A 25691-nucleotide genomic window follows, 5' to 3' on the forward strand; every position below is an offset into this window, starting at 1 on the left:
TTAAAATCAAACTCATTGTAAGAAATATATGGATTGATGACCATCTACAGTATTCCAATCCAGATTCAGAGCATCTCGTGCCACTGCTAGAGAATACATATTGGGGACTATGTTTAGTGGAATTTCATGATTCTCTTTGGTTGTAAATAGGTCTATTTGGAGATCCAGAACTAACTATAATCTTTTAAAAAGAACATGATCCAAGGTCCATACCATATGTAGAACTGTCTGTCTGAATAGGGCATCTGCCACAACGTTGGGCGAACTGGACAAACGGAATGGCGAGAGGAACACATTTTTCTCCTGAAAGGACTTCATCATGGGATGAGTTACCGCGTTAAAAATTCTTGAGTAAGATCCCCACTTATGATGTAAGAAATAGCTACTTGTCTATGAAAATATATGTGATATGGGAGTTCCATCTTGGACCGAGTCTCTTCAGTGTCAAGAAGACAACCATCGGTTCCAACACAGGTATTATGCATGAATGACCTATCCAACCTGACTGGGATGCGCATGTATGAAGGATCATAGAATTATAAGAAGGCAGATGAACAAAAAGTGATGCACTTGTAGCATTGTCTCCAACTGGGTGATGATGTAGGAATGACGTCACCCATAGCAAAAGAATTTCAGCATTAGAGGTGTTATGTTAGAGTTCTAAGAAGCCTCAACTCAAGGGTCTCCCTTAAACACACTGATTCCATGCTGTACATGTAGATTTCCTGTTTTAGTCTTTCACAGGAAAGACCTTGGAGACCTTACATCAACCCAAAAAACTTAAACGTAAATGGACAGAGCAGTAAAGCCACAAGAAGGAACTTGGGCTGACTAAACCTTTTTCTATATTTAACTCGTGTATTGTAAGGATCAAATTTTCCTGTGTAGATGACTAAATATCAGATAGCTAGGATAGAAGACCATAAGCAGAACTTGATGTATCAAGGCTAAAAGAAGAGAGATAAATTTGTTGCTGAAGAGTATGAATTGAGATATTCTAAATATTTTGGGCAATTATAGAAGCTAAAGCAATTAAGTGTGATACTGTATTTTGAATAATTTGGAGCAGCCCCCTTTTCCTGGAATAGGTGAAACTAGAGCATATTTGCAAGCTGTGGGTTAGTTGAAAGATTCAATGATTAAGATTATACAAATAAATGGAAAAGCACAACAGTATTTTAAAAATCATACTTTATAATATGATCTGAACTCGATAACTTGTTAAAAATTCATGATGTAAGGACTGAGTACAGTATTTGTATTAAGAGAATGTCTAAAGACGAGATTGGTCAGGTAGCAAGTTCATTAGTACTGAATTTTCTGAATGAGAAGTCGGCTGAAAATAAACTATCAAGGAAAAAATTTCATGTTGAGCAAGTAGAAATGTAGGTACTTTTTAGCAACATACCACATTTTCCCTGACTGTATTTTCTCTGGAGATAAGTTTCCTTTGAGAGATCTTCTTGTGGTACTTGTCATTGTACCTAGCTAAGCTCAAAACTTTTCGTCTTCTCACACCAATGCACTAATCAATATGGGTAGAATTTTAAAGTTTATACTACGAAGGATTTTTTTCTATTACAGTATTGGAATAAAGGGATAGCTTTTGTGTAATTGTGTATAATCTGTAATCAGTGCTGAAACTCCATCAGTTAATTATTGATTTACATTCAATTTTTTTCTTTGGTAGGTAGAATTATATGTAGGTGTTTCCTAACAGGAGTCATATTTTTAAAACTGATATAGCTGCTGCTTGCATGTTTGTATTTGAAGAAGAGTTGAATTAAATAATACATAACTTTTTTTTTTTTTTTTTTTCATCCTACAGCCGGGAAGCAATCAGCACTCAACTCCTAGTCCAACAACAGCTGTAGCCATGGGAGGAGGCCCCATAGCCTCAGGTGGAACTGTAGTGTAGCAAAAAGAAGGCCAGTGAAACGCAGAGGTGTGTGAACAAATAGGAGATAGTGTGGCAAGCCCAGCCAACTATTGTGGAGCCTCGCATAGTGTGGGTGTGTGTGTGATGTTCAGTGATACTGTGGTGTTATTGTTTATACTGTATCTACTGTGAGATATTGTTGATGGACAGCTGAAAATTGGAGGTCAATATACAGATAAAACTTGTATCCCAGTTGTTAGTGACCTTCCTCTAAGACTGTTTATCTACATCATTTAAATTGTATCTTCTACACTTTGGTCTGCTGGACACACTCTCAATCTCTCCTTAGTGTATTTTTTTTAAGACAGTGAAGGAACATGCTATTTTAAACTGACTGTTGGGTGCCTAAGCTGGTGGTATTTTTTGTTTCAAGCTTTTCATTTTTCCTCTTGAACAATGTGGCACATAGATCTTCATGTGCAGTTTGTGCTTTTTTTTATATAGATAATCAAGAAGTTTTATTTTCCTGTTTTTCAGTGAAGCTAAATTTGAAGTTGATTGCTTTCTTGGACTTCAGTCTTACTTGCTTTCTTATCTTTCTTGAGAGGCATAATCCATTAAAAGACATTGAATTTGGAATATCTATACTGCTTGCAGTACAGTCATGAAAATGTTACGCTGAATTTAGCATATGCATTTTTAAAGTGGTCTTTAGGATATTGTACTTACCAGTATACCGTATATCATATATGAAGTGTGCACTTTCAGAGTATAAACTTGATACTTGTACAATACTTTATAATTGCATGTCTTTAATTATCATTTATAGCATGTGTTTTGTGACCACTCAATGAGGATAGTATTTACAGGTAAGTTACTCTATGGCTTTGCCATTATTGTATGTTAACGGATGATTTCATTATTTATTTTACTAGTGCAGCATACTGATTTTATAGAAGGAATACTTTATTTAAGTTTCACAGAACAGTTATTAATCTCCGTATGATAAAAGTTCATCCCTGATATATTAGTATATATACCTCAATGTATATGCAAAATAGCTGTTACATCAAAAATATGATGTTTTATGATCAAGTATCGATTGTACTGCAATCAACCAACATAAGTTTGATCTTTTTAATTGTCCTGTTTTACCATATTATTTTGATTGTTATTTACCGAGATTAGTCTTTTCGTATATATTATCCGAATATTAGTGTATAATTTGCTCATGAAGTTTCGGGCCATGCATGCATAACAGTGTTCATTCCAGTGATAAAGGGTGTAAAATATGTTCTTGTTCCCCCTCCTTTGTTTTCTTCTTGAGGATACAGTATACATGTTTATATATGTACACACTTTTTTCAATGAAGATATGCTTTTCATTAGATAAATATCCATGCAAAATACTGTATAGTGGTTTGGATAACTCATCTATTTCTTATGTAACGAAGATCATGCATTACTTATATAGTTATCATTGCGCCCCCACGCTTTTGTTACCCTGAAACTTGTTGTGCTGGTCATGTGCTTGAAACATGTTTTATGAATGTTTTGCCCTTTGAAATTAGGAAAAATGTCTTTTTGTGTTTTTTTTTATTTTTCATTTTTCAGTCACTTAGCAATAAGTTAACCACATAGCCAAGAGGCACAGCGTCACCAACTTTGTGATATAATATAACCAAATCATATTCACTTTAATTTCTATGCAACCTTTTGTGAATATACTGATGTTTGAAATTTGATTTCTTTGGAAAGCAGACTTTTGAGAATGGCTGAAGCAGAGGTTTAAGAGGGAGTACAGTATGCATTGGAAACAAAAGTAAAATTTCCGAAACAGCATTGTGAATAGCAAAGTGAACCTCTTTTTCTCTACTGAAGAGAATGTCATGGCACATCCTTTAGCATAATAGATTAATATGCTGATTAATGAATACTGTTTGCAGGCATTAGTTTTTGTAACTTCTCTGAATTTAAATTCTCTCACTTGTAACTTTCTGATTTGAACTCTTGTAACTTTTTTCTCTCTCTCTCTTTGTATCCTAGGTTTTAGAGCCATGAAGAAGTTATGAATATTGCCAGTTATGTAAAACTTTTACTGCGATGAGAAGCATGCGAGTTATTAGCATGTGAATTTGCTAAGCAAAGAAGACATGCTTTGTGATGTTTATTTGTACTTTATTGAAATTTTTGTTTGCTTTGGTGTCTTGCAAATTTGTATGGAAATTTTACTTTTATTAATCTTTTATTATCTTAACCTTCTTTATTATTTTAATATATTGGTGCTAGAAAGTAAACTTCTTTATATATCCTGTTAGATATTTATCATGGGTCAATAGAATGATTAGTCATCTATGCAAACCATTTTTTTTGTTAAGTTGTAATGAATGTTTATGATATAGAAGCGTAAAAGGAAATATATTTCTTTAAATAAAAGCTGTCTTCATTGTTATCCGAGTAAAATTTTCATAAGTGTAGTATTATTTGTACATTACACAAACCAGAGCTTTGCTTTGTCATTACTATAGATAATTACCTTGTTAGAACCTTTATGGACAAAATTGAGAAATGTTTGGCCAGAATGAAATAATTATAGCCATTTTTCCTTATCCTTGATAACAACTTGAAATTAAGTGACCATGTAGCTTCACAGGTGCAAATTAAATCTTGAATATATATTTTATGTAAACTTTATGGAAATAGCATATTTACATCCTTTCAAGTTTTTTTTTATATTTATATATACAGTAAAACAGTTGTAAAAATTATGAAAATCCATATACATTATTTATCAGGAAATAGAAAATTATGCATATACAAGGCTAAAAATATTATGATAGACTGATATGTAAAGCATGTAATTTAATGAATTTAAACAAGTTTTTAGAACCATAGAACTCTAAATAATGATAGCTGCATTTATGTTCTACTCTCCATTGAAAATCCTGAAAAAAATTAAAACTATGATTTACAGAAACCAGGTAAAGATAATAACTGTGCTCCCAACAAGAATGATTGCTTTTGTTTGTGCAGTATAAGTTTACAACTTTGTTAATTGTATTTTTGTACAAATTTCTTCTTGCACTGATAGTCATTACTTGCTCGATATTATCCCAAAGGAACTAAAACGAAATGAACATAGATACATAGCTCTCATTGAAAACCATTAGTGCCATAAAATACAGAAAATGGAAGCATTCTTACATGCGGGTAGTCATGTGTTTTTGTTCATTCTATTTTGATTGAAATTTGTACATGAAGTGGGATTACTTGTTGTGTGGAATACAAATTCTTTGACAAGTCAAGGCAAAGCCATGTTTTGTGAATACTGGTTTTGTTTGTTCCAACACGGAGTACTTACCTCGAACTACTTTCTTAAGAGTATCTGGGATCTCCTCCCAACCGACCAGAATTTTGTGTAGTTTACCCTACTCCCGTTTTCTATGCGGGGTAACCTCTGGCGGAGTGATACGCACCACGAGGCGACCCTGGGTCAGAGAGCATGCTTGCTCAGGTCTCTATCTCCAGTAAGTTTTCTGGTTGGTCGCGATAACATCCCGACGCGCTCTCCTTACCCAGTGCGACCCTTTGTGTCCCACGTGGTCCCATTGTGCTCTTCCTTATTCTTTTCCCTCTATGTCTCGTGTAGGGGCAGTGTTTGTTCCCCTACGGCCACGTGTCCGGAGTTCGAGTCCTGGAACAAGGTGCGGTGGGTGCGATACGGCACCAAGAAGAAGAAGGCTTCCAGGAGATCACCTAGGAAACCGAGCGTCTCCTCGCCTCTTGCTTCGCCCAGCGCTTCGTCAGATAGTTTCTGAGCTGCCTTCCCCTCCCCAGAGTAGGGAACGAGGTAAGTCAGTTGCGTGAAAGAGGCCCATTGCTCTTCCCCAGGAGTCTGAAATTCCTGATAGTGGGGTTGTGTTGTCGATCCAGGCAAGTGGGGGGCCTGAGTGAGGGACGGGAGTGTGTTCAGAGGACGGGGTCCTGGTGCCAGCAGGGCCCGTCTCTTCTGACAATCCTATGTGGGGAAAGGCTCATGGGCCTATATTTCAGGTACGTCTACAGCCGAGGGATATGTCGAGAAGGAGGACTCGCCACCGTCGGATCCCCTCGCGTGGGCGCCCCCGAAGACGCCCTTCAGATCACCCATGAGGCTGGAAGAAGAGTTCGAGACCTGGTTCCCCAGCATGGAGTTGCCTCACTCCCCACCAGCGCCTTCAGCAACGCTCCCGTCCGTCTTCCTGGAGCCTTCGTCGCCGGCCGATCGACGCGTGGAACCATCAGCAACGCGGCACGACTCAGAACCTTCAGTGCGGTCCTACAAGTCTTCGGCCTCCTCGGTTGAGTCATACTCCTACTCCTCGGAGGACGGAGCCCCGAGGGACCATAGAAGACGGCGAGATAGGTCCCGCAGGAGAAGGTCACGTTCCCGTTCCAGATCTCACCACGCCAGGAGGCATGCTAGATCCCCCAGGAGGAAGTACAAGAGAAGCTGCTCCCCGAGGGAGGAATGGGTGCGTGTCGCCATCCCACGTAGCCAATTCCTGGGAGCTTCAGCGGTCCTGGGCACCTCTGGCTGGCTCCCAAGAGCTCATTCGCCAGCTAAGTACGTCCCCAGCCGCAGGTACGAACGTCAGAGAGAGTCGTCACTTCAGGCCCCAGGGGACAGGCATAAGTCCGTGAAGGTTCAGACTCCATCCACCCAGCAGAGAGAGTCGCCCCTTCGCTCTGGCAGCCGCGTCCCAGCCTCCAAGTCTTCGACGATTCGACCGGAACGTGAGAGATATCTTCCATCCACGGGCAAGCCCGCAGCAGCCTGGACCTCCGTAGGTAGAGACAAGCCCAGGACGGACCCCTCCGTCTCAACGGCGATGTCCGTCTTCCATCCAGAACCGCCGAGAATAGACCGCACCAGGAAGATGCCTCCTCCCCAAGCGGCACCCTCCGTCGGAGGTGCCCCTTCCAAAGCAGAGGAACATCGGACGGAGGGTATAGAAGACGGCGTAGAAGGTTCGGCGGCAGAAGTCTCGGCCTACAGGAGAGTTATAGGCCTCATTAGACGTCATCACAGACTGGACGAGCCTAAGCCCTCCACAGATTAAGACTGGCTTTCGGGCCTCAGCAGGCTGGTCAATGCACCCGTGCAGCAGAGGCCCCCACTAGCTCTTCCCTTGGCTAGAGATGTTAGGCTGGGCATGGCTCACATAGACAGGATAGTGGCCAGCCACGTAGAAGCCCCAAGAGTCAGAGCGCCTCCAAGCTTCTCCAGGGTCTCAAGACCCAGAAGCGTTTCTACCTTCCCGAAGGGCGCCGCGCGGGTCCCTGTACGGCAGAGCCAGCAGTCGCCATCCTAGGCCAGGGGGCCGCAGAAGAAAGAGCTACCACCGCCCCAGTTTGCTTCTCCCCTTCGGAGACCTCCATGATGGAAGACTTAGCCATGGACCTAGTCTACGTATCGTCGTGGCTAGATTGGTGGGCCTGCACACTGGTGGGCTTTCAGGCCTCGCACGACCTCGCGGTTCCGGAGAACCAGGCTTTGCTGAAGTAGCTGATTAGCTCGGGGGGTAAGGCCCTCAAGTTCCTGTCTTACCAGTCCCTCTCACAGGCCGCCAATTGGGTGCTGCGGAAAAGGGACACCGTGCTCAGCAAGCTCGTCAGGAGACTTTCGGACAGAGAAGCGAGGGCCCTTAGGAACCTACCCCTGTGGGGCGACTCAGTGTTCCCCCTGAAGGGGGGTGGAGGAGACAGTAGAGAGGGTCAGGAAGCTGAAGGATGCGGGAGAGCCCAGACCCCCTCCAACAAGAAGACCTGCCCATAGAAGGCCATCTTCCGACGTCTCGCTCCCTCCCCGCGCCTCACCTAGCCAGCCCAGGAGAGATGCCCCTGCTACGGCCTGGCCCCAATCTTCGCAGCTCCCCCGTAGAGGAGCGCCGACTCCACAGTCAACCTTCAGTCCTTCTTATTCGGCCTCCAGAAGAGGGCGTTCAGGCCGCGCTTCTCGAAGAAGGTAGGGAGAGAGGCCCCCTACTCCTGCCGAAGCCTCAGGTGGAGGGATGCCTCAAACGTTCTTGGCAAGCATGGCGGGACCACGGAGCGGATCCATGGACCGTAGCAGTACTAAAGGAAGGGTATAGGTTGCCCTTCCTGGCAGACCCCCCCCCCCCTCCCTTCTGATACCAGATCTACAGGTGGATGGTTGGCACCCAAAGACCCCTTGAGAATGGCGGCGTTGCAGGAGGAAGTCTCGGCAATGCTGGCGAAAGGGGCAGTAGAACCAGTCAAGAACCCGGGTCCAGGGTTCTACAGAAGACTCTTCCTGGTGGAGAAAGCGACAGGGGCCTGGAGACCAGTCATAGACCTCTCAGCCCTCAAGTTCGTGTGCAAGACCGACTTCAAGATGGACACTCCGAAGTCGGGCCTAGCGGCCTTGAGGGAGGACGACTTCATGATGTCCATAGACCTCAAGGACGCATACCTCAAGTACCTAAGGGTAAAATGGGGTACCCAAACGTTGCAGTTCAAGACCCTCTGCTTCGGTCTGTCGACAGCCCCTCAGATCTTCGCAACAGTCTCTGCCTGGGCACACAAACAGGGCATCCGCCTGAGCAAGGCACGAAGCTCCTGCAGTTCTGCAATGTCTTGGGTATCATCATCAACCTGGAGAAGTCCCAACTGATACCCTCCACCAGGATGAACTACCTCAGAATGGTCCTAGACTCCCGGTTGGCGAGAGCCTTCCCCTCCGCGGAGAGACTGGACAACCTAGATCAGATCCTCCGGCCCTTCATGTCGGGCCAGCCCAGGAGGGCCAAGGACTGGCAAAGACTGATAGGCCATCTCGTGTCGTTGGAGAAGTTAGTCCCCCAGGGGAGGCTCAAGCTCAGGGTAGTACAGTAGAACCTGAAGGAGCTCTGGGACCAGAGAGACTCCCCGCACAAGGTAGTCCCGGTGTCCCTGGAGACGAAGGAAGTCCTGGAGTGGTCGCACGTCAGATCGAATACCCTCAAAGGAATGCCCTTCGCAGCCGACCCTCCTGAGATACTTTTGTTCACGGACGCATCCAAGGAGGGATGGGGTGCCCATCTCCCTGACAGGACAGCAAGAGGAAGCTGGGTAGACGAGGAGAGGAACCTACACATAAAACGTGCTAGAAATGATGGCGGTGCAAAGGGCGTGCCTAGAGTTCGTCCATCTGCTCCGGGGAAACACAGTGGCGTTGATGTACGACAACGCTACGGTGGTAGCCTACGTAAAGAGGCAAGGAGGACTGAAGTCGAAGGAACTGTGCAGCCTTACGATGGAGTTTCAAGAATGGGCCGAAGTAGAACAGATCAAGATTTCAGCCAGGTTCATTCCGTGGAAAAGAAACGTCCTGGCCGACGGTCTCTGCAGAATGGGTCAAGTGGTAGGGTCCGAGTGGTCCCTGCACCCATTAGTGGCCAAGACTCTCATTCTGAAGTGGGGCTCGCCGGTGATAGACCTCTTCGCCACGAAACTGAACGCACAGCTCCCCGTGTTTTGTTCTCCTGTGCCGGATTCAGAGGCGGCTTTTGAGGACACCTTCCAACACCCTTAGGACAACCTCGACGTTTACGACTTCCCTCCCTTCGGGATGCTCAGACAAGTCCTCAACAGGGTGAGGCGAGCGGACAACCTGTGGATGACTTTGGTAGCGCCCTGGTGGCCGGAGAGAGAGTGGTTTGGGGATCTAAAGGAACTGGCGCGCCTTCCACCTTGGTCCCTTCCGGACAGACCAGACCTTTTCCGGCAACCTCACTTTCAAAGGTTCCATGAAAACCCTCGGTCCCTCTGCCTTCACGCGTGGAGGTTATCGAGCGTCTCCTGAGGAAGGAAGGATATTCATCGAGGACGGCAACAAGGATTCAGGGTACCTGAGACGTTCGTCAACCGCGGTATACCAGGCAAAATGGGCTACCTTCACTAAGTGGTGCGCTTCAAAGAACACAGGCCGTTACAGGCCTCCATCCCTGAGATAGTAGACTTCCTGGTCTATCTCAGGGATGAGGTAAGCATGTCCATCCCAGCCATCAAAGGAGTTCGGGCAGCCCTGGGCCAATTCTTCCTCCTGAAGGGCATCGACCTAGGTGCCTCCAGACACATCTCGATGCTCACCAAGAGCTTCGAGCAATCGTGCCCCCCTCATGCCGTTAGGGTGCCCCAGTGGGACGTGGCTAGAGTCCTGAAGATGCTTTCAGAACCTCCCTTTGAGCCCCTCAAGGACATGATGGACAGAGAGCTCACCCTCAAGACAGCTTTTCTGTTAGCTCTAGCATCAGCAAAACGTGTAGGTGAGATTCATGGATTATCGTACGAGGTATCACACTTGAAGGACTGGCGTGAAGCTACCTTCAGGTTCGTACCCTCCTTCGTGGCCAAGACTCAGAATCAAGCGGTTTGGGACCCCAAGTTTGAAGGATTCTCAGTGCCAGCAATCCCTCGATCGGACAACCCGAGGGACAAGCTTCTGTGCCCTGTCAGGGCGGTACGGAAGTACTTAGAGAGGACAGCCAGACTTCGCCCCGAAACAAAGAGTCTGTTAGTCTCCTCGGGACTGGTAAAGAAGCCAGTCTCCAAACATACGATCTCCTTCTGGCTCCGGCAGGTGATCATTAGAGCCTACAGTAGTGCAGGGGTCCCCCTTCCAGGAAAGCCCAGACCCCACGACATTAGAGGTCTAAGTACTTTGTTGGCCTTTGAGAGGTACATGGCAGTGGGCCGAATCCTGAGGGCAGGTACATGGTCTAGTCAGTCTACCTTTACAGCTCACTACATAAAGGACTGTTCGAGGAAGTCCCTGGATGGGTTCTCGCTCGGTCCCATCATTTCCGCGCTCCAAACGACTTAAAGGTGTAGCCCTGGTGGAAGCCGCGGGCGGTAAGTCCAAGAGACACAGGTTCCTTCCTTACCCCCCTTTCTTTCTACCCTATTACCTTCCCGGAAATGACCCCAAAAATCCCCTAACTGCCATGGGATACACTGTCAATAGAAGGACGAGTCTCCAAGGATTTTTGCAGAGGTGAGTTACTTAGACACGAGTTTTTTTGCGTAGTTTTCCTGGGGGTCAGCAGAACCTAGTCTCCTATCTAGGTTCCTCTTCTATCCTCATCACGGTCTCTAGGTCCGGAAGGACACTCCCACCTCCTAAAGTACAAGTCTCCTAAGAAAGTAGTTCGAGGTAAGTACTTTGTGTTGGAACAAATCACAAATTTTAAGTAATTTGTATTTTTCCTAACAGTACTTACCTCGAACTACTTTCGGGTTATGGCCCGCCCATCCTACCCCGAGTGCCTTACAGGACTTCATAGAAACCTAGCTGTCAAAACTTACTGGAGATCGAGACCTGAGCAAGCATGCTCTCTGTCCCGGGGTCGCCTCGTGGTGCGCATCACTCCGCCAGAGGTTACCCCGCATAGAAAACGGGAGTAGGGTAAACTACACAAAATTCTGGTCGGTTGGGAGGAGATCCCAGATACTCCTAAGATAGTAGTTCGAGGTAAGTACTGTTAGGAAAAATACAAATTACTTAAAATTTTTGATTTTTTGTGTGTATATTTTGCACTATTTTCATATAAGTATCCTAATTTAAGGAGGCAGATTTGTCACTTCCTTTGCTTGAATCGACATTTCAAAGCCTATTTAAAGGTTTAGAGGCTGCTCATGAATGGCAGGGGCAAGGGACAGTGGCATTGCCCTATCAAGCAGGACAATGCCCCTCGAGACTGACCATACATGCATATGATATGCGCCCAAGCCCCCTCTCCACCCAAGCTAGGATCAAGGAGGGTCAGGCAATGGCTGGTGATGACTTGGCAGATAGACCTATAGGCTCCCCCAATCCTTAGCTCACAAGGATGGTGAGGTTGCAGCGACCAAAGGAACTAATGGGTTTGAGCGGGACTCGAACCCGAGTCTGGCGTTTACCAGTCAGGGACGTTACCATATCAGCCACCACAACTTTGGATGTATTTGTATGTTGTGACTCTACTTGTAGTTCACAAATTTGGTTTGTTAAAATGTTTCGTTTTTTAAATATATAATGGTTTCATTAGAAACCCATCAGTCATAATTAGCTTTGATTCACTTTGTAGAATTCTCTCTTACACATACTACTGTATTCTGATGTCATGAAGACAAAAAGCATTAGAACAAGAAGCAACTTTTCATAAATGCTTGCTTCAAACTCGAGTTGCTAATTCATACAGGCAATTATTTCTTGATTGAGTAGAAACTATAGTAAAATGCTGTATTGTGCACTAAAATCTTGTGTTTGCTCATCATAGTACAATATGCTCAAGCAAACTTCATAGGGCTTTTCAAGAAAGGTCTGCTATATTTGTATCATCTAGATTACTATATCTACATGCTGTAGAGATGGTTGCCACTAGCAATGTGTCCTCTCCATCTCGACCCTCGTTACTCTCCCTTGACTTGTCTCCTGCAATAAATTTCCCACCCAGATGCTGCTTGTTGTCCCAGCTCCTGTCTGCTCTTCCTATTACATGTATGTGGACTTTCTCCCTTGTCTTGCCGTTAACCCCCCCCCCACTCATCTTATTTCTGTTCTTTGTGAGGACCCACCTGCTGCTCCAGCTCTAGCCCCTAGGTTGTTCAATGCTGTTATTTCATGATTGTCATGCAACAGTCCGTTATTGCTTTTGTTGCTCCAACTAATCCTGTTTCCGCCTCCTAGGGGAAAAACATTTTCTTTGTCTCCACTATTGATATAGTTGAGGTTAGTGCTGATCCTGCTGTCTGCACAGTCTTTTCCAGATTATGATCCATTAGCTTTTGCAACTGCATCCTCTTGTCATTGTAGACAATTTTCTTCTGGATATCGCATCTAATGTGGTAGTGGAGGCTAAGGTTAAAATCTTTTCTGGTGAAAATTATTTCAAGCTATTTACAGGTTTTGATTGTCTTGGAGACTTGATCTCTAGCTTTTCTGAAATCTGCCGGTCATAAATCTTCAAATCAGACAAAACTATTTGATAGTAGAAAAATTGTAGTGCGACTCATCGTCAGCTTAATCACTCACTGCCATTGCTAAATCAGCCATAAATTTACCATCATCAAGCATTTTATTGTTACAAAATGGCAAATTATGTGAAATAACAAACTTGAGACTGGACATGCAAGATTGGCCTCTGGAATCTTAGTGTGCACATCTTATCGAATTCTGAGTCTCAGTTTTAAAATTTTAATGATTTTCATTCTCTGGTGATCCTGGCATTGACCAAATTTGCTGTCAGCTTCAAGACTTGTTAACTTTTTTACCATGAGCAATAACAAAGGAGTAAAGATAGAAACAAACAAAAAACTTCATTAAAAAGCTAATTAATTTTCTAAAAATCATAGGTTTTAGATATAAAATTTATTTATCAGAGTTTTGGCTCCTTATTTTATCATTTTTTTTTTTTATAGTTATCACTCCCAGATTTATTCTTTGGCCAACTCATTTAGAGTCGAGTCTGATTCAGTGGGCTAGTTTAATCTCCTCTATTTCAATAATAATAATTGCTCAATCTATCCTCAAATGATAATTACCAATTCTAGGAGTCACTTGAGTTGTGCCAAGGGTTAGCTACCTGATTGGAAGGCATGTTTTTCTACTTATTCAACATCCTTTTTCCTTTCTATTCCTGGCACTTAAAAGGAGTCTTGCTTCAAATCATTCTACGATTTAGTTTGTTTTATGCATTGTTCCATTGGATAAGAAAGCAACAAAGATAATGTTGGAAGATGGTTCCTTTTCAGAGGTATTGTCTTAGTTTTGGCAAGTTCAAAACTGAGATGCATCTGCCACAGAAGTTAGAAGAAATTGTTCTTGTTGAGACATTGAGTCCAGGTGTAATTTTGTTGGCAGTGACATTGTCATCTGCCAAGTTATAAGTTCACACCTACTCCTAGCCATTGCAATTGAGCAGAAGTGGGATACGATAGTCGCCTCTTCATCAAATGAAGCAGTGATTTTTAAACAAACCTTTCAGGTCTAGGAGTAAGGAGGTGTAGCAATCCTTCTCATAATTACTGACCTTGTTCTGCAAAATAAGTAACAGCAACAGCATCATTTTCAGGGCTAACCCAAGTTGGTAAGGCAATGCCTTTCCAATTTCGAGTTAGAAATCTCAATGCCTTTTCCCTGTGACTAAAGTAATAACATCATCTGCACCTTCAACTGTAGTGGTCAATTAGGGGATAAGGGAGTGTCATCTCCAATACTTAACTCAGTGACTTGTTAGTTACTGATCAAGAACTAAAGTTGACTTTTGCTGCTCTGTTATTGGCCTTCCTGGTACAATCTAACCACTTAAGTCTTGCAATGAATTCTTTGTATCAGCTTAAGGTTTTGTTTGGCAGTTATCTTTAGGAGAGATTAGTCTAAAGTCAGCCTGTCTTTTTTTTCCACAAGTTTACCTCTTGAGACTCGGAACATTCAGTGGTCAAGGTATGCTAATACCCCATTTCCATCCTAGCATTACCTCCTTTGATCAGGGAATGTCTTCCATCACTACCTGAAGAAGAGACAGACTAGAGTTAATAACTCCACTCTACTGATTGAGGCAAGTCTGCAGACAGGACTACCATGGTTAGGGGCCTCAACTAATGCTACACTCAAGAGGAACATTGAGTTAAAGGCCATTACTAAATGTAAATATGTCAGTCTAAATTTTCTAATTTTACCTATGGGGGATTAAGCAGCTGTAGAAACTGGTGCACCCTGTAACCTGAATTGAAATTTAGTTTAAATTGTTTTATAAAGCAATTTTTTCATACAAAGCAATCTAAAGTCCCCAGCTCCCATTCCTTTCTTGCTTTCTGCACTAAAACATTTTACACAACAATGAGGAAGACAGGGTGAAGGCACTCATGTGTCAAGTCCCTTCACTTCTACGTATTCTGCCTCAGTCTCTAAGAAAATAGATATGGGGAATTTGGCAATACAAATTAAGGCTAATTATGATTTATGGTTTTATAAGAAAATTTGGATATATAACTTGAAATATTTTCATATCTTTTCTACATTTTCCTGTTTGCCAAGGTTATATTTGGGTTTTTATTTACTTCATAATCCAGAAATATGTTCCAGATTATCACAAAGTAATAATCCAACTATTATTATCCTTTGTGTTTGGAATTAAGCTTCAAAATTAACCATTAATGTCAAGGAAGCTTATTTTTCTTTTTGGCAACATTACCGTAAATATAGTATTGGTAATGATATACTGTATTTAAGACATTCATGTACAGCTCTGTAGTTATGGCATAAAATACCATATATGGATGGAAGTTTATCAGTGCTTAGCCATGCCTAAATTTTGTAAAGTACAAAACTGAGCAATTTATCTGAAACATTTGATTTAATTTTATTTTACACTAAGAACATTTGTTATGATATGAGAAAAAAGTAGGTATAATTTTTTTTTGTTAAATATCCATTTAAAGAATTCTTCAGAAAACATCACTCGGTATTACTTTTTCAAAGAAGTTGACATAATGGTATAATGCATAACTCAGTTTCTACAATCAGAATGAAAGTGTGATGGTACATAAGGTCTGTTTAGTGCCTTTTATTCTCCTAACAATAAAGTGTCCACATTTATCACATTTGTAATGAAAGAATGCTTCTCATTCTTATGCATGGGAATTATAAAGTGAAACTGAACACAGCAGCATGACATGGCTAAAAAAAAAAATAAATAAATACTACCCAGGTATTGTAAACTGCACAACCCAGGTATTGTAAACTGCACAATTTGCAAAGTTTTCTGCCTTGAGTTTACATATGAACAAGCCAAAATGGCATGTTTATTTTTACTTTGCCTTGGGTTTTTAGAAAGTTGAGGGTTTGAACAAACTGAAATTACTTAATTTGCTGGACTTATTCTTGAAAATAGATTGTCTTAATAAAGACTTAGTTTTTACCTGGAATTCTATGGTTTTCATTCTTTGGATTAAGTTCTGTGGTAAATTTTGAGCCTATTCTGAAAGCAAAAATTACTTAGGCTTTTTAGGTTGATTGTTTATTAGACGTTGAGAACTTAAATTTGGGAACTCACTTTTTAACGTTAACTATAGAGAAACGTATAACTCCCCTTGTTGGTGTTCTAAAAGATTTGTATCTGGATGTTTATTACTCCCAAAATATTTGTTTCATTACAGTATATCCAAATTATGTATTCATCTGCATTGATGCATTTGAAGGGTACAGGAAATAATTGGTACAACTTAATCATAAAAATAGTAGTACAGTCACACCAGTCTGTAGTTTTAAATGTGTATTCTCTCGGTATATTAATTGTCATGACAAATATTCCATTTTGAAACCAAATGATTAAAATTAATGCCTATACTCAATTTTTTTTAATGAGGCGTATTTGCACCGACTCTCAGGGGTGCCCATTTAGCTCGGAAAATGTTTCTACAAGCTGATTAGTTGGACAAAATAATTCTAACCAATCAGCTTGTAGAAAATTTTTCCAAGCTAAAAGGTGCAAGTCGGTGCAAAGGCGCCTCATTAAAAAACTGAGCATAGTATCAATTGATTCAATTAGATATGAGTTTATAGATATTTATATTAATAATAGGAATATGCCAACAAATGGTTTATTTCTTTTTGTTGCTTTTTACTTTATAAATATATTTATAAATGTTTCTGATCTGAATCAAGAGCCTGCAGATTTCACAGTACAATATTGCTGGGTTGATCAAATTTTAGTACAGTGCTTTTGTAGTCCTGATATTCCTTAACATGGCCCAGAAAAAAAGAATTAGAATTTAAACCTGTAGTGTTCCTTTCATGTTAAAACTAGGGATATTGGCATCTTACACACCCAAAACATGGCCTCGGGTAATATAAAGCTCATTACACTACTGTATAGTCTTTAGTGATGAATGGCTGTAAGATTTATAAAAAGTAATGGTTATTGATATTGATTATCTCATATAAGCATCTGTTACTTAACTACAAATAGTTCTATGGTAGTTAAAAACTTTAATTTTGTGGTCTTGTTAAACTTTATTAGTACAATACTGGTGGGAAAAATTTAAAGTGTCAAATTTTTGGATTAGGGGAATCATGCAGAAATAGTGTTCATTACTTTTATGCTCTTCTCCAATCACCAGAATGCTTGTTTCTTATAAACCAAGGCAGTTAAACAACAGTTGAACTAGTCAGGGAGCATTAATGAGAATTGTGAATATCAGAAAGATGTGTTGTTGTAAATAGATTTGGAAAATATTCCACAGTGCACATTTTTTTTATGTTACTGTACTGTAAGCACATTTATATTCCATCAATTGTACGTATGTATGGTCAAATAGGAAGAGCTAAAGAGGGAATATTGAACTATAAATTTCCCTGGATATAGAATTATTAGAGGGCTTTCTTACCATCCTATCTATATTTTTCTTGCAAAACCTCTAAAGTGCTAAGACCTGAGGATAGATTAGGAAAATCATCAAATAACTTTCAAGTGAATTGTAATTAACCTCTTAAAGAGGAGAGGACCGGGTTAACGGATGAAAAATGAATGAAAGTAACTTGCTTCTCTAAAAGTTAACCCATATTAACTTGGCAATTCTTTATTAAAAAGGATCAGCTATCCATATTTTCCTTTACAGACCTGTATGGAGTAAAAACCTCCCCCCCTCCCCCCCCCCAAGTCTGAACGCCAATTAGAAATAATGTGAAGCAAGCTTTAAACAATTATTCCCACACAACATTTTTATGATTATGTTATTGCTTAAAGTCAATTTTTTTTTTTTAATAAAGTTCAAGTGCAGCCACTGTGTTGGTGCTAGTCCACAACCATGCACGACTGCACAAAGCTCTGAGTGAGATATTGGAAATGGTATGAAAATGCACATTGTTTGATCAATCAATTCACAGAGAGCATATGGTGTTCAGTGTTCTAGTGATTTTTTTTCTTATTTGAGGTGTTGGCTTCGAACTTACACTATTAAGCAAGAAAGTTGTTGCGAGTGTTTGCATCAGGGTGTGTATGATGATTTACAGTTTGTTGGTACTTCAGTATAAGTTGGGTTCATGGTTTTAAAGGAAAGAGTTGGCAAAAGTGAGGTGTTATTGGCATACTAAGATACGTTTGTGAGGGTCATAGATAGAAGGTGTGGCTTATACAGTTGGTGGTTGTTATGTAGATTGCAGTTTGTTTTCCCAAGTTGGCAGATCAATTTATTTTATATGAAATTGTTTATTTATAGATGATATTTATATATAGTAATTATTTAAAAGAATACTTAGGTGTTCTGCCTTAATATCTGGTACAGTAATTTATTGAACATTTGCAGTGCCACTAACATAAGATATGTATGACTGTATATCAAAAATATAAATTGTATATATTCCAATAAGCTTTTAATGTTCATTTCAATTTGAATTTTTCCAACTCGGTGACAAATAGTATTTATATTATATGCTCAGCTAATTGCCATGTAAGTATAGCAGATGGCATTCCTCCAGTTTTTATGCTGATGACAATGTGAATAAAGAAAAAATCTCTTAAACTATCCCTTTGTTTTTGTTCTTTGCTCCAGATTTAATTTTTATTCCAGTAATAGGGTTAGTTAAAACCAAAAGGTTTGTATCTGATAAAATAAAAATAAAATGTTTACGGCCTGGACAAACATTTGATGGTTGAACCAGTATCCAAAGAGCTTTTTGCAGTCTTTGATTATTCCACTGCAGCATTAAGCAATAGCTGCCATGCTAGACAAATGCTAACTTATTTAGATCAAACCGTCTTTTTTTGAAAGCATGAAATTTGAAAATCTGCAATACTGATAAAGGAAATTTATGTTTATAGTTGATCCCAATTACTTTTATAATTTTGTTTTACTCAAGATTTTAGGAATTTAGCTTTTCTAGATGATTTAAAGAGTTATAGTACTTCAAAGAATAAAAAAAAATGTGTAGTAATGATAAGAAGACATGTTATTGGTAGTTTTGCGACATAGATGGATACGGTATGAACACAAAATATGACATATACCGTAGCACTACTGTACACTATTGGGCAAGTGTCATATACAATTCTCAGTTAACTAAAAGTGGATTTTTAATTTTACAATTTTTCTTTACTCACTGAATGTTCGTATTGTATCTCCCTGAAAGCTCTGTTTTACTGATATTTACCCCTGTGAATGAAAGAATTCCTGCTTTCTTTCCTTTCAATAGACTTGTCCCTCTAGCAAAGTAACGAGACAACTAGCATTTAATGGCATCCACTTTGGCTTGTCAAGGCACAGGTCCTTTGTCTTTTCAGTGTTGAAGTCGAAACTATTCCCAATCCTCTTGATTCCACATATCAGAAGGGAGGAGGGTGCACATGTGTATGAACATCAGATTATATAAATAACAAATTTTATTATTAGAATTCTGTTTTTTCTCGGAATCTCTTTGTGTTCATGTTACTGACACACACATGGAGGTGGGTTCCCAGTGAAGGAGATAAGTCATTTAGTTTTGAAATAAAATTATAGAATATCTATTAACCCGAAAATATCATTAGACCCCATTGTCAGCAGCCACTCCGGAAACTAAAGCCCGGGAATCTTGATGAATAAACCAGGACTTTATGATAACATTTAACAAAAATCCACTTAGTATGCCATTAAGCTGCTGCTAAAACCCTTTCCAAAGAAAGATTTTAGCAAAAAAAATTATGGACTATATCTACCCTTCTAACACAGTATCATGAACCTTAACCTTCAAGGTTTTCATTTAAGTTGGATTAATTCCTTGAGAGCTTTCTTGGTCAAACTTTTAACAAGAAAAGAGACTGCACATTTGGACAGCGGACAATCCAACTTTTTAAAGATCGTAAAACTATATCCAAATTCTAAGAAACAAATTGACCTGACAATATTGTTAAAATTAACAATATTATCCATTGATACATTTCTAGAATTGTATCAACCTAAAAAATAATTGTCTTCACTACAGATTATCAGTAGACTGCCAGAAAATGTTGGCAATTAATATGAAGAGTTGACTCGACATTCATTTCCCTGACAGATGTAAAAGATCTATAATTCCTCTCTCGGATAACCAGCTGTGATCAGCTTAGCAGTTGAAATAGGTTCTTTATCACTAGATCGACTACTATGTTCCAATGCCGATTGAGAAGAAATTGGAAAAATCATAATTTAAGGAGTCTGATCAGAACAAATTACACTTAAGTAATTCATGGCCCTTAGAAGTCTCATCCACTTCCAAACTGACAAAATTCAACCACTTAACTTATTAAAAAAAAAATAAATAAATAAAATCCTGTTCTCATACAAAAAAATAATGAAAAGGAACTGTAATTACCATTCTCAAATACATGATCTTTTTCCCAAGTATATAATCTAATAAATTGGAACCAGAAGGGACTTCTGTAATAGACTAGGTCACCAACTGTTCCAATAAAGTGAGTTAATATACTTGCTGATCCTGAATCCTTTCCAACAAAAAAATTAGCTAATCATCTTGATATAAAATAAAAAAATTACCAAAGAACCCTTTACCATTTTGAAATGGTGGATGAACACTTGAGAGATCATCTTGAAACCGAAAGATAAGCGCTTGAATTGATAAACTTTCGACTCCTTGACAAAACAAAGGAATTTTTAGAATCAAGAGGAATAGGATGTGAAAAGTCTGAGAGGACCATTGAAAATATCCAATGTTCTTTTTTTAATCGACTCGAGAACTGTCAAATGGGTTTCCACGGAAAACTTCATGAGAACTGTAATCTTATTGAGGAGTGAGACATCTAAATCAGTTCTCCATCCCCTTGAAGCTTTGGATTTTGGGGACTAGGAATGACCTGTTGAAAAAAAATCAGATCTTTTATACCAAATTTTCACAATTGATTGGTTCATGGACAATGAAATCTAGAGGAATCTGGTAACCTTCTTTGACTACAGCTAGCACCCACGGATCAGGATAAAGGATCTCACAAACATGATAAAAGTGGGAGTCTTCATTCTACCGATATTTCCAGGTAAGGACTATCACAACATTCTTCAATAAGGTCTTGAAGTTCAGCTCGCAACTCTTCCGGAATGGTTACTAGATCAGAATCCTGATGTTCTACCAGAGATACGAAAGGAATTCCTTTACAACAATCTAAGGCTGTCAAAGTTTGAAACTTGGGTATTCCTAGAAAGTTACCTTAAAGCATTGCTTTTGAGTCCTGGTACCCTTGAGCAATTACTTAATCCTATTTAAATCCAAAATATGGGAAGAAATTAATGTTTCTGAACCAACCATTGAGGCACATACCGCCCCTTCTCTTAATTAATTATTTTTTTACAAAACAAACCAGATAAACCCAACCAAATTCAAATACTGATGGGATACTTTTTTTTTTTTTTCAAAAAGACCAGCAATAACTTCTACAGAATCAGCAAAGTGTACTACTGTATTGCACATTTTTTAGCATTGTTACTTCTCTTAAAATATTTTTTTATTTTTATAAATTACTTCTTACATAATATACGTTGTATACTTTGTTTATTTCCTTTCCTCGCTGGGCTGCTTTCCCTGTTGGAGCCCTTCGACTTGTAGCTTTCAAGTTTTCCAAGTAAGGCTGTCGCTTGGATAGTAATAATAATAATGTTACCTATAAACAGCTTGAAACTGGTATTTAAAGTGTTTTGTCGATTAGGAGTAATGATGGCTCAAGGTAGTTAAGCAAATTTTAATCTAGAACTAGATTAGGTAACTGATTACTCTAATACAAGTCAGAATGTCTTTGAGGTATAGAAGGCTTCAACACTTAAGAAGAACCTGAAATACGTACCAACAAACTTTCTTTTTATTTGTGATAATTTATTGATTATATCCAAAACAAGATGGGACAACTAAGGTTTAAAAGTAGTCTTGAAAGGACCTGTCTCCAAAGACTGAAGAATAAGAGGCATCAGAAATTAATGTAATCAACTTATTTGGATATTTATCGGTAATAATATTACACGAGGTTTAGAAAGGAGATACATTAAGAACTGCAGACATTATTCATTGGTTTTCCCATTCGTTATTAAGGGACTCGTTTCAGCAGTGTAACTGCTAAAGCCTATGTTTACAGTGACACCGTTAAGAGTTAATATGTGATGAGGTAGTGGCCAAGTTTGCAAGCAAATGATAGTGACTGATATAAGAAAAATCATGCAATTGATCAAATTTAGCTGAAATTTTATCAGAAACATTTGGTTCTAAGGGAATCATATGATACGCCACGTCATCCGCATACAAATTATGAGGCTGCTTAAGAGCATTTACTCAAGTGAGTGGAGTGATATTAGGATCAAGACCACCAACTTGGTCTTCTGCTTCACAATCTAGTTGTCAAAAAAAGCAACTAAGATTACAGGAAAGCGATAATTTTGCAGCAGAAAGGTCTAAAGTATTATAAATAAAGATATTGAGGCTCTATGAGAGGATCTCAAATCTGTAAAGCGCTTTTCTCATGAGAACCCTTTCTGAATGGAGCACTATTACCAATGGATCTGCCATGAGATGTGTCAGGTTAGGGTTAGCAATAGGGAAGGTAAGATCAGAATTACCACCTTCATGAATGAAGACTTGCTGGCCTTTTATCAAAATTTAATTGTTAAGTACTGTAATGAGTTCAGTGCTGGTGTATGATTGTTGTCATCATCCCCATTGTAATCAATTAGCCTATTTCTGAATTAAAAGCAAATTACATTAGTGCTTAGAACTTTCAATTTTGATGGCAACCATTGAAAAATACTTTTCCATGAAAGGAACAGTGAAGCATTTGAGCTCCTCACAACAGTTATTTAAATAACACCACCATCCTAAAAAGAGACAGAGAATGCCAAGTGATCACCCAGAAAAGAATTCACTGAAAAACATAAGCCTCAAAACTGTATTGCCATTATTTGCTAGGTTATTTAATTACTTTACTAGAAGCATTACTCTATTGAAAGGAAAGAAAATAGGACTTTTTTTAGTTTTAGTGGTAAATGGCAATAAAATAAGAGCTTAGAGAGAGAAGCAATATGAACATCAGGGGGTTCACAAAAATAAATTCTTTTCACATGTAATAGTAATCAAAAGCCAATTTAAATACTTTTTGTATAAGTGCTATGTAAATAATACACCTGACTTGGTCAAACACATAAGCTGATTAAATAAATTTCTTAGTAACCATCCAGAGCTGGCCTTGTTTTAAGAATCACAGGGATTCTTTATATATCAAGTGGAGATGAAAAATTACTGTTTTTCTGCCCTATCTATACTGGGGAACAGTTAATTATCCAATTATTTCCCATTGCAATATGGATAATTATTGTCTTCTTAAAGTTATAGCATGATTTAGAAATTACTGAACTTCAAAAGAAAAGGATTGATCATAAACACTTACCGCTACTTTAAAACTTGACAAGCTTATCCTTATGTAAAAATATGGTTGCCTGTTGTGTGCCATGCAGCTCTGGAAAAGAAAGAAAAAAATTACTTGGGAAAATACCCGAGCAAAGGTGACATTTTTCTTGCTAGTAACCCATACTAGAAGAAAATTTTGTGGTCTAATTCAGTCTAGGAGCAGTGAAAAGGGGACAAGGGAAATTTATTGTATTCAGTTTAAGCTTTTGACTAAAGTAACCAGGATTATCAACAAGGAACAGGCTCTTGTTAATCTGTTTGTGAAATTAAAGGTGAGCCTTCCTACGTGTGAAATCATTAATGATTAAGTCAGTAAATGTTACACAGAAGAACTAATGTTGCAAAAAAATACTCATGTTTGCAGGTTCACAAGTTAGTAAAACATCTGTTTGAACTTCACCTTTACATAAAAATCAAACTACTGTATCTTAAGCTGATGTGTTCAGATATAAAGTAGAAGCAACATCCCTCAAAACTATCCATAACATTGCTAACAGGCAAAGGAAGGACTCAACAAGACAGAAGAAGAAAGTTATCTTGTTATTAAAATGAAGACTGGGTTATTTGCTTGAATACAAGTCCCTTTATAATATCCAGTAAATTAAGTGTAGCCAATACAAATAAAAAAAAAAATCTGAAACTAGCAATAACAATTTGACTATAAGGAGAGAAGAACTGTAATTGTCTGTGCAACTCTGAAAAATTGCCTATACAATAAGTCTAATAACCCTTCATCAAAGTAAATCGGTTCACAGGATTCCCAGAGGTAAAGTCTGAATTACTCCAGTAGATAACTCAAACAATGCTGGCTCTACAATTATCATCAAGAACAGTACAAAAATTTCCTCCGTAACATAATGGTCACGTATTAGGTATCCAAAGACTTAGAAAGGGATAACTGACAATTTACAGATAAGCATTGCAAATTATGAATAATGAATACAGTATAATATTAATTCTTCCCATTCCCTTTGACTTTTTTTTGGCATTACACTTGTGTAGGATTGTAAGGTAGCCAGGGCAGCATGATTTGATAATTACTTGGTGAATGGGACATTAGATGTGTGAAAGAAAAATGGAAGTTATTAGTACATGGATGGGAATTTAAATGTGTTGGAGTAAAATTGAATTGCTAGCCAGTGTAAAATTATATCAGAGAAAAATGGAGGTATTACACATTTAGTTTTTATTGATAGATTTTTACTGGTAGCCTTCTTCCGGATTGAGCAAACTGAAATGGACTTCCGACAGAAGGAAATAAATGAAAAAATAATAAATGGACTTACTTTAAATGTTACTAGAGTGCTTTGCATTCAAGATTATTTTAACTAAAAAATTTGTATAATTTTCTTGAGTAAAAACATCTTGTTACAATTTTATCAAAGTATTTTTTAAATATTTCTAAAATTGTAAAAGTTTTTTTTTTTACTTCTCTTAACTACTGTACCAAGCAAGGATGTTTAAATTGCATCATTTATTTTATTCATTTCTACTCCCAAATATATGTCACCGGCTCAAAAAAGTATACCATTGCCATTTGTAGGCATGGCTTAAAAACATGATTAAAATGCTTGTAATATGCATATCTGAGAAGACAAGAAATTTATCTGATAACTTATCAGAAATTGGGTTACATCCACCCATCAGTTATCAGCATGGTAAGGTTCCAAAGATAAGGCTACTAGTTCAAATTAAAATCTGCCTGATTCGAAAATTAAGTGGAATTTAGGATTTTTTTTTTTTTTACGCTAGATTAGCTGTATACTGTATCTTTCATCCCTAAGTGGATTTTTAAAATAAGCTTTTATCCTTCATCCTTAAGTGGATTTTTAAAATAAAATTTTATCCAGTTTAGAATAAAGTAAAGATCTTAGAAAATCATAATGTTTTAAAAATAATCTCGGTTGAACTTAGCCGAGATTCTTTCCGAATACAGTTGGAAAGATAAGGATGTCAGTTATCATCATTGGAACTTTAAAAGGTTGAGTTCTCAAGACATAGTGAAAACTTAGCTGTCTGAAAATATTAGCCCCTATATTACTCACTATGATCTAGTTACACACTCAAGTTACAAGGCAAGATTACAAGGCAAGATTAACTATTGATTGCATGAATAATATTGCTATTGTTTTACATGGAATGTTTCCAACTACAAAAGAACATTTAAATAATAATTTTTGAAAACTATTCTTTCAATGTGATGCAATTATTTTCTTTTATGCAAGAGTACAGTATGAAGACTAGTGTATATATTTTTCATTAAGTCCAGTTTTCTTTCTTTATCTATTTCTATGAACCTCCTGTGATGGTCACATTCTTTCTCTTCCATAAGTTCAGTTTATTGACATATACTTCTAAAATTTAGAATAAATTTTC

At 38.9% G+C, this 25691-nt stretch overlaps 1 protein-coding gene across 3 annotated transcripts in view; it reads left to right on the forward strand.

Annotated features, from left to right (window-relative positions):
- The window catches only part of LOC137632760 (WD repeat-containing protein 20), a 94630-nt gene extending 90326 nt beyond the window's left edge, over positions 1-4304 (forward strand). For all 3 annotated transcript variants that reach the window (XR_011042116.1, XR_011042115.1, XM_068364838.1), the window contains one exon: positions 1829-4304. Coding sequence is in view for 1 of the 3 variants with exons in the window: in XM_068364838.1 (XP_068220939.1) it covers positions 1829-1918 (90 nt within the window). In the remaining 2 variants the exon portion in view is untranslated. The remainder of the gene's footprint in view (positions 1-1828) is intronic.
- Positions 4305-25691: the final 21387 nt, after the last annotated feature.

This window comes from Palaemon carinicauda, chromosome 42 (genome assembly GCF_036898095.1).
Source record: "Palaemon carinicauda isolate YSFRI2023 chromosome 42, ASM3689809v2, whole genome shotgun sequence".
NCBI classification, from domain to species: domain Eukaryota; kingdom Metazoa; phylum Arthropoda; class Malacostraca; order Decapoda; family Palaemonidae; genus Palaemon; species Palaemon carinicauda.